The 18,515-nt window shown below is 40.7% G+C and overlaps 1 protein-coding gene across 8 annotated transcripts; it reads right to left on the reverse strand.

Annotated features, from left to right (window-relative positions):
• Nucleotides 1-68: 68 nt before the first annotated feature.
• LOC118517581 (tyrosine-protein phosphatase non-receptor type 9) lies at nt 69-18,492 on the reverse strand. Of its 8 annotated transcripts, none has more exons than XM_036063854.1 (8): nt 18,263-18,492; nt 17,453-17,693; nt 10,357-10,590; nt 9,269-9,499; nt 4,034-4,242; nt 2,209-2,820; nt 1,732-2,122; nt 69-1,669 (listed from the first exon to the last, which is right to left on the reverse strand). In XM_036063854.1, the coding sequence occupies exons 2-8, from the start codon at nt 17,465-17,467 to the stop codon at nt 1,235-1,237; spliced, it is 2,127 nt and encodes a 708-aa protein (XP_035919747.1). In that variant the 5' UTR covers nt 17,468-17,693; nt 18,263-18,492; the 3' UTR covers nt 69-1,234. The 8 variants fall into 8 exon arrangements, with proteins under 8 accessions (XP_035919747.1, XP_035919746.1, XP_035919744.1 ...); XM_036063853.1 differs by having other exon boundaries at nt 17,453-17,834; XM_036063851.1 differs by having other exon boundaries at nt 18,223-18,492.
• Between the last annotated feature and the right edge of the window lie 23 nt (nt 18,493-18,515).

Consider the following 18,515-nt stretch of genomic DNA (forward strand, 5'->3'; position numbering starts at 1 on the left):
CTGTGGCAATACAACTTGATTATCTGTTAAATATCACTCGATATTTTTAAAAGATGAACGATGCGCGCTTCCCACGGTACCGGCCATTCGTCGGTGTGCAGTCAAGTTTTCATGATCGATATTTATTTACGGAACGGTTTTTTAGTCTACTTATTGTTTTGTTTGTATTTGATCTCCGTACATATCGCCCTCATATCATTATTTTATTCCTAGTTTTAAATATTACTAAATGTACTTACGAATATCTTCCTTACTAAAATTAAAATAAATAGAAAAAATAAACTTTGATATCTTTTCTCTATTTGCTCGCACATTCTTCTTACAGCACTTGTTCCGCGCTATTTCAATGGATTTTCACAAATCTATAATTCACATTTCACTGGACTGGACATTCTTTTAGTTGTTTATGATGCCTCATCTCTAGTTGTGCCCTGCTAAAATGCCACGATTTTAAAACAATAGTTTTAGGTATCATACAATTGATGGGCTTTTGTTGTTTTCTTGCAAGCGACCCTTGCGTTCGACTGCAATAGTAGAAAGAGATTGAAATCTATTTAAATCACGAAGCCATCAAATTCTTCGTGTTGAATTTCCTCGTAGACGCTTTTTACCTTCGTTTCGCCACTTGTATCATTAGGAATACGCACTTATTGGGAGAAAATAATTCTGTCTTACTTTGTTTTTGGTGTTAAATCACACTGCCAAAAGCCGAAAAAGATGCCATTAGCCGAACCACTGCAAAACGTTTCCGTAATTTTCCATATGGTTTCGCTTGTAGTATTATGTCGAATCTAATATCTCCTGGTATTTTGCATGCCGACATTCAGGTCTTTTTTTCGTAGTGTACGATCTGAACCGTGTTATACTACTGCAGTTAAACAATAATTTATGTTATCCAAAACACAAATCAAACTCGCGTACTCTTCGTCAAACGAGTCCGCGTGTATAGTACACGAGCGATACTTACGCTTACACTGTGCGAAGGTGATCGGCATTTATACTAATCACACGAAAAACAATCATCGATTGGGTTAGGTTGAAGGTTGAACAGTGCAAAGAGGCGTTCAGCAAATTAACATTCATGTCGCATTCGGCTCACCTCCCGAATCAGGACAAGTAGTTCACCTTTTCAGCCATTCCCCTCGAATGGGAGCAAATAATGACCTGTACTGTTCATCACTCAGACGTGCGTGAGTTGTGTTTATGTTGTTTGTGTCATTTGCGATTTCTTCCTCTAGTCGGATTCTTCGTCCCGATCATCAAACTCCGAAAGATCTACTGACTGTAACATGGAGCGCGAAAGCGCATATTCGATTAGGGCCAAATGACAAAACACGTACTGATCCGGCATTTGTATTGAATATGCCCGCTGGGAACGTATTTTCTCCACTGTCCCCTTGATGTCGGCCGTACCAACGTCTTCCAGGCGCGATATACAAATGTCCAACGTTATGAATGTACCCGTTCGTCCGATTCCGGCACTGCAATGAACCACTATTGGCGGGCCCCGAGGATGACCGGCCCACAGATCACCCAGCGACCGTACCATCTCGGCTTGCTTTTCGCGGGCACGTTGAAGAAAATTTAGCATAGCTTTGGCCGACGAGGGCACACCGTAATCAGGCCAACTGGTAAACTGCCAATGGGACACGCACCTTACCTCATCAGTCTGCAAGTAAAATGTTAGGGTTCAGTAACCTTTCTTTAGCAAGGATGATAGCTTTCTCCTACCTTAATGTTTCTTATTTCCAATTCCACTACGGTGTAGTCTTCTTTTGTTTCTATCGACATTGTCCGCAATCGAAAGAAACCGTACTCCGCTACACCACCTTCACTTGGTTCCCAATACTGACCGCACTTGGCACGACCCCGTTCCATCACCCTCGTTGTCATAATGATCAACAAACAATGCTGTTCCCAGACCATACGCCAAAAATCATACGATGTCTTTGGTAGTGGTCCCTGTGTGGAAATGTAAGCATTCTTCTGTTTGTAGCCATCGACAAAGTTCGCGTTGATATAGTCCGTTGTCGGATCGTCCTCCTCCTGAGACAGCACTACGCGGCTATGGTCGTAGCACAGCACGTCCGTGTAGCGATTCTTCGCTAAATTATTTCTCAGCCTGTAAAGAGTCCAGGTAAAAAGTTGACCATGCATTAGCCAGCGTTATCGAACGTATTCTTCTACATCAAGCAACATCATACGTACTTTGCATGCGTGAAGGTACCATCTGGAGCGCGGGCTTTTATTTCGGTGTATTCACGAATCAATCCCATTTTACCCCTTTCGCGGACCATCTGCACAATCTGTTCGATCGTTTTGGGATCTCCTTCTGCGCCGGCCAAACTATCATCGTCGCTAAAGCCTGACGATGCGCTGCTCGGAGGGTTCTCTGTCCACAATTCATTGCTGGTGTGGTGATTGTGATGTCCAACACCGCCGCTTGCATGGTTCGCGGGAAGATGTTGATTGGCACTCACTGCTGCTAAGTCGCTAATATCATCCACGTTTAAGTGATCCTCTACCAGCGTGCCATTGCTAGGCGATACTGTTCGGTGGTTATGCGCGGCGACGAAAGCAACATCCACTAGTTCCGAGCCAACACCAACACCGCTAAGCAAGTGGTGCGTATCCAGCGTGCCTGTTGCCGCAGGTATTGCCGCGATTCCTGCACTTCCCATGCCAGCATTTCCAGCATTCGCCCCGGCCACAATTGCAGAACTGTTTTGAGAATTCTGTGGCTGCTGCTGTTGTTGCTGACCCGCTGTCGCAATAATTTCGTCTTCACGATTCGTCATCGATTTGTAACAATGTAATAACCTGCAATGATACCACAGAATTAATGGTTTTATTTATTCTGCTGTATTTGGTATGTGTGTGTGAAATAAAAACACGAAGATACACCGCGTTGAAGTCTATCTTTTACACTGAGGTAAATGTAATCGTGAAATGTGTAAAGTGGAGGTATCGAAATAAAATAAATTCTGTGAGAGCATGAAAAATCCATGAAATGATTGGAAGGAAAATCAAACCAAAATCAATGCCTTCATCAACCACGTGTCCAAGCTGTACTTATGGATGGTAAAATAACACAAATTTACAAAACACAACAATGTCCAAATAATATATCCATCTTCTTAGCACCATAACTATATACCTACGGAATAACAAATAGATTATTTACAGCAAATAGTACTGCTCGATGTAGCACAAGTAATAGTTTAGAATCAAGCTATGTTTAGTTTAAACATATGCCCCTTTGACTCGATAGCACTTTATACAGTTAGATATTTTTTTATTTGATAAATAAGTATTCGATGAATTGCATTATATATTCCCAAACAACATAATGCGGTCAGGCCGTTCCAATTGAATAAAGGAGAAAGTTTCACAAACTTTACCGCACCAACGGTTTTGGTTGCACACGCTTCCCACCTCAAAACGATAATGATGCCAATAAAAAATAAAATTGTACCCATAAAATAGATATTGTTTTTTAAACGTGAAAAAAATGTTGTACGTGAGCGAATATGAGTCAGTGAAATTCTAATGCTCGATAGAAGGATGCATTTTAATGAAGAACAGGTTATTTTCATTTTACCTTAAACTTGGCATGCACAATAAATGACGCAGTCCAACACCCAGAAATTGTATGATTTGTGCGTCCTGCGAAAGGAGATGCTGATTTTTATAGGGAAAACAAATCCAAATTTTGATACCCCAGTACATTACCAAAACTTTAACTAAATTACTCAATCTCTCCTAAACACGAGTAAACTACTCCATAAACAACAACAATCAAGTTGTTGTTCAATGCTCTCTTTGCTATCGTAACGAATTACGAAAATACCACAGAACGAAATAATAATAAGTCAACCTTATAAGGAGCAGTAAGAGAAAAAAGCCACCACATTAAAGTCCTCGGAACAGGAACGTTGCATACGAAATTTGTCAAGGCTAAATTCCAACACATTATTGAAATACTATTTGGTCAAGTGTTTTTAAGCGCAGACCACCTCTTTGTTATACTTACCATGAGGAATGATCAACTTCTAAGGTACCACCTAATCGAATCGGCAGAGATTCCCGAGGAACATGTAAACTCAGCTGTGGTATTGATACGGTGAAAACGCGTTCACGCAATTTCTCACGCACGAACAGCCGCAGGATTTTGAATGGTGCTTTGAACCAGAGTGGAGCCGTTACAATAAGAACCTTTTTCAGCCGAGCAGGATATCCACCCTGTAATGCAAGAAAAATAAAAGCATGAGTAAAGTGTGTTTAACTATTGACAACGGATACAATGCAAATGGCAGCATTTTGCGCGGAAAAGCTATATTATTTAAGCTGCAGCTGCATACAGTGTTAACATAACTGCATTACAAATTGTATCTAATGAAAACTTAAGCAACCTGTTAAACTATGTCAGACGAATCACGCACGAAAACAAAACATCTTATATGCAATTAAATATAAACGCACGTTTTGTGCATCACACAGAATGGGGCACTGTTAGCGGAAAAGTTTGATACCGACACAGTTTTTCATACGGTGTAGCACACAACTCATAAGTCTCAGCTTCTTTCTCTTTATATTAGTGGGTCCCTTTGTTGGTTTTATTTTTCACGACACTATTGTATTACTATCACATGCAGATTGAATTAGTTAAAATTGGTTTGATCGCACAACAGAAAACAATGATTGTAATTAAATGTACCTTCATTGTATCTAAATGTATGTACAAAGATCTAAAGATACACAAACATTATAAAACTTGGGTCTGTGGCAGTAAGTTTTTAAATATACTAATTGATGTGAACCAATAGATGTAGATATGTGCATAAGCTGCTATTGGCATTCGAATGAATTATTAACGAACACTTTTTACGAACGAATTTTTTTTATTAAATTTCTGTTTAAATTTGTTTTATAACCTACTTTTCCTCTTGTTTGATTGTTCAAAACTTCACTAGGTTTGGACGTGCCATTCTTGACTTTTTCCTTGATTTCATGTATCCTTGACCTGCGGGCGGATGCGTGTTGATATCGGGACCGGTAATAATTTAAAAAAAGTAAACAGTACGAGCAACCTGACAAGGAAAGGCTATTATGGGGTCCCTTTTGCCTTTTGGCTTTACGACCTAGTAGATCATGTCAGCCATATAATGACTTGCTAGACTGATCGGTGCCATGCTGCCAGATCGGTTATTGCTACGACCGAACTCCAATCTACGAGTAAAGCTAGGCGCAACAATAACCGTCTTAATGTTACGCAAAAATGCCAGAAACGAAGCATTATATTTATAGCCCTTCGCAGGAAAATCTAGAATGTTTGAATCTAAACCCACATCATCACGCCCTTGAACAAGGACAACGTTTTGATCTTATTTCCATCGACCGAATGAACGGGCCTGTTCTTGTGTGTTTCCACTGTACAAACATGAATTGCTTTTTCACGATCACTTCTCACCGCGCTTATTCTGCTGGAAGACAACGCGTTACTGCATTTTCTCTCGTTCTACTTCGCTCTCTTTCTCTCTGCATTTAACGAGGAAACCTTGCATACATTATGGCATTTAGATCTTACTATCTTACTACTTGTTTTCCCTCCGTCATATCATATGAAATAATTTCAGATGTTGTATTTCATTAGGAAATCGCTCGCATGGAGGTGAGTAGACCTCCATCCGAAGTATGATTGACTCTCAAGTTATGTACACACGAACCGAACTTGCACGCACGTCGATCAAACCTGTACAAAACCATTCAACTCAAGACCGATGTTCTCGACATTCAGCACTGCATTATCACTTGCACTTCACTAGTGTTGGGTTGCCTGGCAAACCCTTGCCCCTAACAAACGTGGCGAAACCTTCATACTAACCTTCAATGTTCGGCTTTCTTCTGCCTGTCTTTCGTAGGTATCTTTGATATTGCACGAAGGGACGACTGTCTTGCTGACTGCTGACTGCCTTTTTTTTTTTGTTAGTTGGGACACAGCAGCAATAATACCTTGCGTTGGCAATTTTCCACAAAATATTTTTCTTCAATTGTGGCAACTGCTTCGAACAGAACAAAGGAAATATTTATAACTTTTTCCTACCATACGAACACTCTTGCAAAGGATGGACGGAAATGAAATTTTCCACAAAATCGATAATACACTTGCCGCGGGAGCAGCAGCAGCAGCAGGCAGGGTTGGCTACTCGCTCCCTGCTTTCGTGATAGGGATTTTTGTTTTTACCGTCACCACACTTTTATGATCCACATATACTACGCAACGGTGCACGCACGATAGATTCAAACTTCACAGATTTGGCAAAAGGGAAAATCCCTGAGTTGAAGGATATACGCAGGAACATGGATTATTTTCGCGTTTTAAAAACAAACACTACCTAACACGAACAGAGTGACACACACAAGCGACAATGCATGCGAAAGGGTGGATATAGCGACGGAAAACCATGCTTGGAAGCTTCCGGAACTAGTAATTACAAAACATATTTAAGCGTGGCCCGTGCGCACCAAAACGTGGGACCGTGTAGGAAATAGTTATTCTACTGACGGCGCAATACTTTAAGGGTTGTTTTTGGCACCGTGAAATCCACGCCGTATACGCGCACCAAGAGTTGATGCATACTGATTAGTGGTCACTTCGTAATATGGTTTGTGTGATTCGCTGATTTTGTGTGTGGTGTAGTTGTATGTCGTTTGCTGAACGTTTTGTGCCATCAAAAATCGGGGGGAAAGACCGAATGCGCTTGCGTTTCCGCGAGCACACGCACACACACATACACATACTACCTTGCGTTGCACAAAATAACAACTGTAATCTCTTACATCGTGTTCGCTTCGTGAAACGCGTGCGCCTTAGAACACCGCACGCACACGCATTTTATCGGTACACATAAACACATCGACGCTCGCACACAAGCAACCACTCCTAATGGGACGCTACGTATGTACACGCACACAAACACACGGATGGCAACATTGCTCTCGGTTGTCAGGATAACGTTCAATCGTCCTTGCCAGGTGAGAAACGAAGGGAAAATAGGTTACACTGACTGCGTTTGTTATGAAAATACAAGCAGGACAGTGAACCGGTCTAGCAATACCACATCAAAATATTTAAAAGAAAGGTTAAACGAACAATGATACTGAAGGGATACAAAGCTGGAAGATAGAATGAAAACAACACGAAAGATTGGTTTACTCTGGTAGAAATGTCTAAAACAGATTAAGGAACTGAATCTCCAACATGTCAGTTCAATGAACTCAATTGCATCTCACAAACATTAGAATGCATTCATCGTTGCAAAATAGTAAGACCCATGTTATCGGAACGCATATGTTACTTTCTTTTCATTCATAAACCATGGTGTTGCCAGATCGCCTAAATTTTCTTGTCTACGTTGATCAATAGGAAATTAGAAGAAACACCAAACATGTACTAACACATTCAAGCATGACAGATGCACCTGATTCAACCTTCACATGCATAACTTACAATAGAACCGAAATTGTTGTCACTCTAGAGCCAGGGTTAGGCAACTCCGGCCTAGGTTTAAGAACATATTTGATTCCGCTAGCAAAGTACATCTTAGTTTGATTAGGAAGCGCGCTCTGTGCTACCTTATGCTGGGCTTCCAAGTGTTTGGAATTAGTCAAGCAGTAACTACAAACTTGCAAAATCAAACGAATCACTGGGATTCTTTGCCTTCAATTGAACATTGCATTAAACCAGCACATGTATTAATTACCGCTTTGTCTCACCGCTTGATCTTTGCTACAAAGCAAGATGAATACTCACTCCGCACAGTACTAGTAGCAACAAGATCAGCTTTAATATTAGCTACCACCGGTTCTACAGTTGCGCTGACACTGAGGAGATCGGTGAGTAAAAAAAACGCACACATAGCTCACGTCTTGAAAGCATACGCATGCGTTGACGCCACACGAATGATGTTCAAGAAACCAATGGGTTTCACTAACGATGACTCAACGAATGACACGCTTAACACTAAACAAACCCGATCGTGGCGTCTACACGGAGTGATGCGCGTAAGGTAAGTAAATAAATCCATCAATATTAAGCAAGCAAGTTCAAGCCGTTCTCTTTTAATTTCACTACTCCTGGTTGACTGATCTACCTCGCACTTTGAATGGAATTCGATGAGGCCAAAAGCAGCGGAACAACAGGTGATATCGCTCCCAAAAATGGTCTTGGCTCAACGACTTACGTAGGCATCCAGGCGTGTATTTCGACTTCCAGGAAATCCGTAGCGCGCGCCGTTTGCTTAGCATACAGCTCTGTCCACTTACTGTCGTTTACTCGTTTGTCGTCGTTTTGCACCGCTTACAAATTGCTTCTTCTCTACAGGCGACAGCGTAGAAGTGGACTTCCGCTGCGTACGCGTACGCGAAGGTACGCGTACGATCACACTGAGCTTCCCAACGTGCACAGCAGACATTAGGAGCAACATATGCGCCATAGAACGACCGCGTGGCTGCGTCTCAATTGAAACAATTTGGATATTGTCAACGCGTGTACGAGCGTCCAGGGAACGAACTTCTCACACACACGGGCACACGCGCGCCACCAAAACACATAACTGGGGACATCGATATACTGACTTAATTATTACGTATCATATATAATCCTCTAAACGCAAAACAGCATTGCTGAATGTGCGGTCTCCTTATTTGGAATCTGCTGATCGCGCCGCTAAAAGGTCGTGGGCGGGAAAGGTGTCTGTAACCTTCGGCATATTTGCCCGTACAATTCAAAATCAGAGATTTAAAAAAATACCCTGCGATCGTTTCTCTCTCTCTGCGCCTGTATTTTAGGCTCTTCCCTCTTTTCGACGAAAGAATTCAGCATCGGTAATAGATCTATGTACGCAGGGCTGACATCTTTGCTACGGGTAAAATCAAGTCACCGAAAGCCAGCAATGGCAGGCCGAGACCTCCCGATGTTGTAGTGCCAAGGAAGAAGAACAATAGATCTATGTCCGATTAACAACACATCTATACACTAAGTCATATTTAAGTATTCTTAAATATTTAATTAAATCTTTGCTACGCGTCCATCGATATTTGGCGTTTCAACAGAATTGCAATGCTTTGGTTATGTTCGGCCAATTTCTCTTGTCGTGCTAGAAGAGCTAGACAAAATGATCATATGATTCAGCGTGAAAATGTTCTATGGTGAAACGATGAAATATACCAAAAAAGCCACTTAAATCGAAAGAGTTTGTCATCTTACCTTCAGCAATGTGAGGATCTTTTGAGATAAATCGTAATCAAAGTTGGAATACTTTGAAGTGCTCATATCGTAGATAAAAACTAATCCAGCCTTCTGCGTTTCAGTGCTCTGTAACGCTACATCTAGCTGATAAACAACGCCTTGTAGAGTTGTTTTATGCGTTACAGTCATCGGATAGTGTAAATTTGCAGTAAACAAAGCGATCGCTGCACCACTAGCATCTCGTCCAGGCTGTAAGAAGGAAAGTAAAGAAGAAATTAATAAGTATTCCATTCCTATTGGGTTTAACAGAACCTACAACCATTTTGAACAAGTGGTAGACTTCAAGTGACTTAAATTATTAGTCGTCCTACAATACGTGTGAGATGCCATCGGGCCCAGTCAAAATCGAGCTTAGCTCCGGCACGATAATTAGTCCTGATTGAGAAATATTGTATTGCATTCGATTGTAGACATTAAACCTTTTAAAATTTATATTTTTTAAACCCCTTTTAAAATTTCAAAGGAAACCGAACGTTTGATATTTTTCCTGCGAAATACTGGTAGCGACGCCGGTTTTTGGCAAAACAGGACCGACATCACATCCCAAGAATGGACTATCTGACCACGTGATTTAAAATAATTCTAGTAAACCATAGCATGATCGAAATTAAGCCACGAGGTTTGACAATTCTCACACTTATTTCAAGGGTCAATTCAGATAATGATATTTGGCCACTACCCTACTTATAACACATATTAGTGTGTGTAAAATTAAACGCAAGATAAGTTTGCTTCGCGACCAACACATTTTCATTCCTTTCATAATCGAAGATTTTCCTTATTTTTCAACCAAGATTTCGAAATAATTTCTTATTACCAGACGAATCAATCTTTATTTTCTTCCTTGGTACTACTACAACCTTTAAAGGTCTCGGCCTGCCATTTCTGGCTTTCTATGACTTAATTTTACCCGAAGCAAAGAAGTCAGCCCTGCGTACGGGGGTCGGTCTGAATGGAATCTGAACCCCGGCCCTGCCGTGTGAAGACCGGCGCCGCTATCGCCTCGGCCACCAGAACGCCCGGAATATTAATCAAAAATAACTTACCAAGATCGTAAACTTTCCGGTTTCCAGCTCTGCACGCAGTGGTTCGTTAAGTGGATCGAATCCGTACAGCCCTTCTCGTTGTCGGATCAGTTCATGCTGCTCGTAAAGCGCCATCGCACGAGTGATGTCATATTTACGTGCCAACAGGAAACGGGCGGCAATGGCCGGAGTTATTGCCTTTCGGTTTGGGTCGTTGTTGGTGCTATTGATCCGATCGATGAATTGTTTGACGGCCTGTCACAAGAAAGAACAATAATTAGACGAAAAAAAAAATCATCTATTTTAAGAATACATATGGACTACAATGTTTCAGTTCCACATCTCGAGTAATTTTAACTATCTCAACTGTTCAACGCAACTTTCAAGGTAGTTGCAACAGATACATGTTATTAAACACTACAAAAAGTTCCAATCCTTAGGATTCTTGGCGTTTATTGAACATTTGCATGACCATTTCAGAGCATAACGTGGTGAGAAAAATTGGAACAAAAGGAACACGTACATTCTCCCTCCATTGCACACACGCATCTATTTTTCAAAATGACTCTATTACATTATACCTTGCAAACCTGTTTTCATATATTATAATATTTCTGCTTTACGAAATTTTATTAAGGAGCCGTAAGCAAATATGTTGTTTCTTTTTTTTTCCTCTAGATAAATTACTGACGGAGGGTTGTTCAGGTTCCCAACGACCCCAAATTAACTGAGATTACGATATAGGAACTAGATAAAAAGAAATTGACGGGAACAATTGAAAACGGCGAATAAGGCAAAAGAAAAAGATATGAATTGAAGAATATAGCGAAAACGCTGTTCGACGATGAAACCACGAACACTACCAACATGATCGCGAGCAGCATAACGGGGTTCGAATTCGGAACAGCGGCGCAAGGCGAAAGTCTTCGGGAAACGGCGAACCAAATGCTCATCTGTTGGGTCAGCTCAAGCAGAAGGTTTACACCGGATTCGAGAGCTTTTATCGGATTTGGCTACAACTGATGATCGTTGTAGGAAAAGAAAGTTTGCTGGTGATTTGAATGCGCGAGGGAAATCCACAAGCACTTGGCTATATTTCGTTTTTCTTCATATATTGAGCGAATGGGAAAACATCATCTTCCTTCAATAAAATTGATTTCAATAAACAATATACATTGTAATGCAAACAAGTCGATACAAATTTGCAGGTAAAGTTATAGGTACAGCAACCATTTTTGGTCGTGGATAAGGCAAACAACAGGGAGGAAATGCCTTGTTATTTTTGGTGAATCTGAATCGTTAGCACATGCGGTGTGCACAATAGGGCGTTAAGTCGTAACACTGAAGTTATAAATAAAAAAATAGTATTCTATACACCTTCATAATTGCAATTGAACTGTCATCGATAAAAGTATTGTTTGGGAGTGCATTTCGTGTGAAACAATTCTTGAAAAATGTGTGCAATCATTGTCTAAATATACTGAAATACCAACAGCATATTCGAAATTCAATGAAATTATTATTACAAATTTGAAATTGCATATTATTCGAATCCCGCCGACTTTATCTGTCAAGTAATATGTTGATTTACACAACTGCGGGCAGAAGATTCATTCTAAATTACGTTAGCATTAATGTTTCCAGATCAAGCCAATGATTTGAGTCAATGAAATACAATTATTACAATAATTGATACATCCAGCAACAATAAATACAACCAGCTTCCGTGGAATACCTGTTGTTGTACGATTTCCCCCCTTTTACCCCAAATATTAGATTGAATCAAAAGAATAATCTTTACTACGAATGTTATCCGACGTTAAACTAATCAAAGAGAAAGATAATCGCCGGCTGGTAGGTTTGGAGAGTCAGCTTGTTAGCCAACTACGAAGGATACAGCGCAACATTTCCGTACAAAATATTGAATCGACTAGCAGCAGGTTTTTAAACATTACCTAGGTTATATAGAGTGCAAACGAACGAGAAAAGCAGGTTCTACGAAGCAGTGTTAACGTCAAAACCGCAACTACCCCTGCCGACCAATGCCTAGATATTCACCATAGGGAACAGAGTCAGTTAGGTGTATCCGTTTCAAGGCTCGAGGCAGGCCGATCAAAAACCGTACGTTTACAAATGCAACCCAAACCGACACTACTGACTCAGGGTGGTGAGATGCGATCTTCACTATACACGTGTGTGCGAAAGGGAGCTAATTTCACTCTATTGCATCCGTTGTTCCTGCGTTTTCACAGGCTTGGGCACGTATGCGATTTCCGCCTCATTTCAATATATGACCGGAAAGAAATAGGTCAAATTGGTTAAATGGTTAGATATGTTTATCGACGCTGCATTCATCTGCTCTTCCTTTTCAGGTTTCTTGCATTCCATAGCTGTTTGGGATTACGAATATGCTCTTATAAACACCGTCAGTAGAATTGACCTAACATAAACGCTTTTTTCATTGCTCTTATACCAGGACGAGACATAGCCCGGCTTTTGCCTTAAGCCTGTAGTGGTCATACAAGAGCCGCACAGTACTTCTTTTTAAAGCAATAACCACTTTCGAAAAGGGCCTAGTTGTAAATTGTTGTAGTTTAGTGGTAGCACCGGACCGGCATTTCCATCCGATTCGGACCGGCTCTCCATCAGTCTACATAACAAAAGACAGAAGCAATGTTTCAAATAGATTTAATGGTATAAACTTTAATTATATGTGAATAACTTCTACATCACTGCAGGATACTTTTTCCAAATTGACCGTTTCATCCGTTTCGCTCTGTATACTTTCACACACATGAGTTAAGCTGTTGCCAATTCTCAAATAAAAACAATTTCGTTGAGACCCTAAAACTGTGCCGTTCTTATTTATTGCACCCATTGAATTGCATTGATTTTCTCATTCCATCTTACCATCAAAACAAGGTTTACAACACTTTTTAAACTCGCTTGTTGATGGAAAGTTTAGATGTACTTATTTTATAATCTTAAATAAAAATGAAAATAGTCTTCCAAACTAAAAAGGTAGAGCTGAAAAGATAGTGCTTAACGAACTTTACCTTTAGGGCCCAAAGCAGGACGAGATCCATGATGGTGATCTTATTTTTCTTTTTCATTATCAAAGCGCACTTACAACTCAATGTCAGTTTTTGGTCATAACAAAATACATTAAAGCACACGTATGACTAACTTTGGAAAGCTAATTATTCCTTAAGATTTCAGCAAAGCTTGTAAAATAAATAAACTTGACATTTTTCCTCGACAATATCATTTTTTTTAATATTTAGCCAAAAATATGAAAAAGCGAACGAGTATCGTACAATACTATACTGGTAAAACTGTCGATTCACTTTCACATTTCACTACGTTTCTCCGCAGGGCATCTTTTACTTTCCGACATCCGAGCAAATTGCACCGACGAGGTCAGCGCTTGCTAGCTGCCCTGCCGATTTAATAACGACACTATAACGGAACACCACCACCGTCAAGCAATTTGCGCAGCATGTACCGCGACACGAACACTCTCACGCACGCAGCATCTGGAGGATTTTTTTTCCTTATGAAACTTTGCGCATCAAAACCTTGCGTACGAACAAACGTAATGTAACGAAGTAGTAACTAACTAATCCACAATTCACGCTGTTGAAGTACACTAGTTTCGAATATTTTCTGAGTAATCCACAGCTCCAGCCGACTATTATTTACACCAACATTGCAGTACCGGAAACGGAGCTGTGATGTGGAGATTTAGTTCATCGTTGCCTGGAGTCGGACACGTTCGCAACTTGTCGAGCGCGCGACGCGAGCACCACTGAACTTACACTGAGAAGAAATGGGTTTTCTTTCTTTCTTTCACCGGGATGGATAGCTTCTGCAGCTAACTCGCCCGATGGCTCTCATTGCATTGCATTTGCAGAACCACTACATCAATCAATATCGCTCGAAACATGCAACGTAGAGGCTGGAGCAACGGTTCACGATCGCTGGAAATTTCCAGCCTTACAGCACGGAGAACCACACGAGCGATCGCGTACACGCGAGCGATCAAGTGGACGCGATGTTCAAAGACAGAGCTGCATGCAGTGTATCTTTGAAGAGAGCGGCTCTTACATGCTTCTCCGGGAGAGATTGAGGTAGTACGTGAGAGCTGCCGAGCTCACATATATATATATATATATATATATATATATATATATATATATATATATATATATATATATATATATATATATGTATAAATACACATATTAGCTACATACTTATGCTCTATCAGACACGAATTCGAACGATGCTGGAGAGGCTATCTTTCTTCAAATCTTTCGACCTGTTTTGTAGTGAAAAAGCAAGAGAATTTGGGTTAATTTACAACAAACTAAACCTGAATCGTCTTAGTGGGTCATCATGATTCGTTTAACAGGATGTCTTACTAGCGACAAAAACCAGACAAACTATTATGCTGTTATTCTGTGTGATAAAGCCAAGCGCATGGTTCAATGATAAAACAATTCAATAAACATAACACAGTCAGGTTAAAACCGTGTTTTTTTTCATCCAGTTTCATTTTAAAAAATGTGGGTAAACAATTTGCACTATCGTAAGTTGTTGTATCAAAACGCGATTGGTCTAAACTAAATCAGTAGCAGGATCTAACTGATCTCAAAATCCAAAGAACCGAAAGACTTTTTTATTCATTATTTAGTGAAATGTTTTCTTGATTTTGTTTACTCTCAGCTAGAGAATCATAATCTTACATATAAGTGAAAGAATAACAAGGGATTTTTATACAACAAGGGCGTTGTATCACACAGTCACCCCAACGTCCCAAAACAATCAAGATGTATTATAGACAACATGATACATCGTTTAGGAACAAAACAAAATATTAACACGAACACAAAGATAAAGAAGAATGTATGTAATGAGCTTAATCTCGACGATCAAAGTGAGTAAAATGGAACGAAGATTGATTGATTCATTGACTGATTACGCGTTATTCTATTCATAAAACAATTTAACAAGTATAAACGACTTAACTGCTAGATTACGTTTGCACGTTAAAACCAACAGAAATTAGGAACATAATCTAAGACGAAAGATTTAGTATTTTCGTCTCCATTTTAGCCTAAAACACGGAAAGGTAATCCATCATCCAATCTTCCAAGGTGTTAGGTTTTCCTGTAAACTATCTCAAGTGTAGCATCTCAGCTCTTAGACCATAGTCCGTCTGTATTCGTCTGATTTGTGGCTAGCTGATAGTTGATAACCAAAGTGCTTCGTCACTTCCCTAGCGCATAAAATAAATTCCCAGACACCCCATTTGTTAGTCAACAGAAACATAGATCCGAACAAAGATCGATAGGTAATTATTTTACGATAAAAGTATCAGTTAATCAGTTCGCGAAATCGTTCCTAATTGAACACTGGGTGAAGTGTAATAATCACCGATTTTTTTTAAACTCCATATAAAACCAGCAGCGTTTATAGCTTTACCAACGCATTTTGCAGCAATTGTCAGCAAGTTAACCAGTTCCAACACCAAGCGTGCAGTGGCAGCAAACGAACATACGATGAAACAAGTCATCCTCTACGTCGCGGTTTTAGTGGCTACAGTGCTGGGAGAACGAGGCGATCCGATTCCATCCGCGGCAATTGACCAGCAGAGCGATGAGTGCAATTCTTGCCCTCTGAACTGTATTGCAAACGCCGAGTGTCCAGCAATCAATCCTGACAAACCAGTGTTCTTGCCCCACAGCGATTGCACCCGTTATTACGTGTGTGAAACTGGTCGTGCGTGCGAAATGAACTGTCCTCCAGGATTACATTTTAATGTCCGTGAATGGGTCTGCGACTATCCCTATCGCGCTTGCTGTGACCCGATGATCGAGTGTGTTCCCAACGACCCATGTGTGCCCGGAGTTACGTGCCCTCCTGCAAAATAATGATCGCGATATGTTCCAAAAATATTTTATGTACTGGTCAATAAAACGTATTAGATAGAACGCATTTCCGTGGCCATTTTTGACTCCCAGGACTTGATTATACCCGCAGCTTGATAGTCATGTCCTGCATACAGTTCTGAAACTAAGTTACTACAGCAACAGTAAGTATTGTTGCAGCAACAGCAACAGTAAGTAAGGGAAATTGTCAATTGTATGGGTAGCTATCGAAATGTGGCTAACGTTATGCACATTCTCAAATGCCTTTTTTTGTTCCTCGTGTCGGTGGTTTCAATTGTGTATGCCCGAATTTCGCGGCGTATCGTTGCAACTTTCAAATTCTGGCCATCAAAGCAATCTTGCTGTTTGTTATTAATCGTATATTTCGGTTGCTATGGTATTATTCATCGAACAACACGGCTATACGACTAAGGTAACTGCAGATGTTCTCCTCTGAGTTCGTAATTGTGTTAGGACGAAGGCATTAAGTCCTTAAGGCCAATTTTTAGCAACTATAATGGCAGATTGATTACATTTGCACATAAGCAATTCCCAGAATGATGCTGTAGCTAACCTAAACGTAAGTTCCCTGCAATCTAATGCTCTGCTTATATGTTTTTAGAATGTTCTTGAGTTTATCACTGGCGTTAGTGAAAACGGAATGCAGCTCGAACTGTACAGTGATGACAAATTCTTAATGAAGATTTTTGAATAAGGTGAGCATAAACCGCTTGGCGATTTTGCCATCCAGAATGGAATGCGGCTTCACGTTAATGGCCACTGTACGTGGTTGGAAGATGGAGGTGCCGAAAAATTCAAACCTTCCCCACAAGAATACGATAAGCGGCAGGACAGTTTGCGTAACTACATGCGCCAAAACGAGCTGGGTCAAGTTGGAGTCAAGTTTGATGAACCAGCAGGTGTGAACGATGGAACCTTTGCAGGTTAACGCTATTTCGAATGCGCTCCGAACAATGGAAGCTTCGTAACTATCGACGCTATCGAAATAGTTGACTTTCCTCCGGAAGAGTGCCTCTTTGAAGATTAATTGTGAGAAGTTGTGGTTTCCGGTTATGGTGCACTTGACGTAATTAATAAATAATCAAAAACGCATAACTTCCCCCGTAATGGGACGTGGGGTCCGTAAAGCAAGCGTAGGCTTGATTGTATGTGTTATTGCTTACCGATTCTTGTGCCATTTTTGCAAGCTTCAGTTTCTGCCTGGATGCCAGGGTTTACGCTGCTCGTTGTGACGTTGTGGTCCTGCGTTGTGTAGCACTTTTAAATCAAACTATCAGCCTGTGCCCTTGGATTAAGGAATGTTTTGCGGCAATCCGTCTCGCTCAGGAATTGTTTCACAACAAACAACACAGCACAACAAACAACACAGCACAACAAATGGCAAATTGCGTCCAATCGGTCGCACTAGCGAAATCGTACACAATTGAATAAAATAAACCACAAACACTTGTTAACAACAAATATGCACACTAAACGAACTCGTTGAAAGCCGCCGCCTAGTCACACACCTCTTCTCATCCTCAGTCCACTGATAGCGTAAGAAAACTGATAGCTTATCTTTAGACAAAATCTACACACGCATCACGGGAAGTGATGAATATGCTGCTCGAGGGCCTGATCCATAACTTGTCCCGCATTTACACGATATTTGTCGTTTTCGTTTTAAGTCCGTTCACCAATTTGCCACCTAACTTGTATGACTCTGCAACAACAATCTGTCACGCAAACTTTTGCTGTAAACAAGATGAGGGCTCCGATGACCTTTCTTGACACCAATCTACAATCACTTGTATAGAGAACCAATCATTTGGGGGGGGGGGGGGGGGGGGGGGGAATTAACGCTAGTTTTGCGCAGATTGCCACATTTCCTTGCTATGATTGGGGCTAAACACTCTGCCTTAGAGCAACGAAATGTGATGCCGCGATGAAATACCTTCGCCGCGAGTGTTGCTTCTGTACTGGAAATGGTTTACCACAGACGGAGCAGGAAATTCCGTCATCCAAACACAGAACTTTAGCAGTTGTTTTACGCGAATCGCTATTACACTAGTCTGATATGATATTAGCAATGGACACTTTGCACGCAGCCTTTGCTACGATTTAAAATCATTGATTGGAACTAGAGAACGAAGAATATTATGTTATTCTTTTCTTTAATTTGGATGCCACCTAACCACGACGAAGGCCTTTTGTTTGATTTAACACACGCTAAAACGGTTGCTTCAT

This window comes from Anopheles stephensi, chromosome 2 (genome assembly GCF_013141755.1).
Source record: "Anopheles stephensi strain Indian chromosome 2, UCI_ANSTEP_V1.0, whole genome shotgun sequence".
Taxonomy (NCBI): Eukaryota; Metazoa; Arthropoda; class Insecta; order Diptera; family Culicidae; genus Anopheles; species Anopheles stephensi.

What these genes read in the sequence shown, in the direction of transcription:
- LOC118517581 (XM_036063847.1), bottom strand. Translation starts at nt 13,448, where the DNA reads ATGAAAAAGAAAAATAAGATCACCATCATGGATCTCGTCCTGCTTTGG. An exon ending in TCCTGCTTTGGGCCCTAAAG is followed by an intron (nt 10,591 to 13,391) that starts GTAAAGTTCGTT and finishes TTCTTGTGACAG; the next exon opens with GCCGTCAAACAATTCATCGA. An exon ending in TGGAAATAAGAAACATTAAG is followed by an intron (nt 1,670 to 1,731) that starts GTAGGAGAAAGC and finishes TTTTACTTGCAG; the next exon opens with ACTGATGAGGTAAGGTGCGT.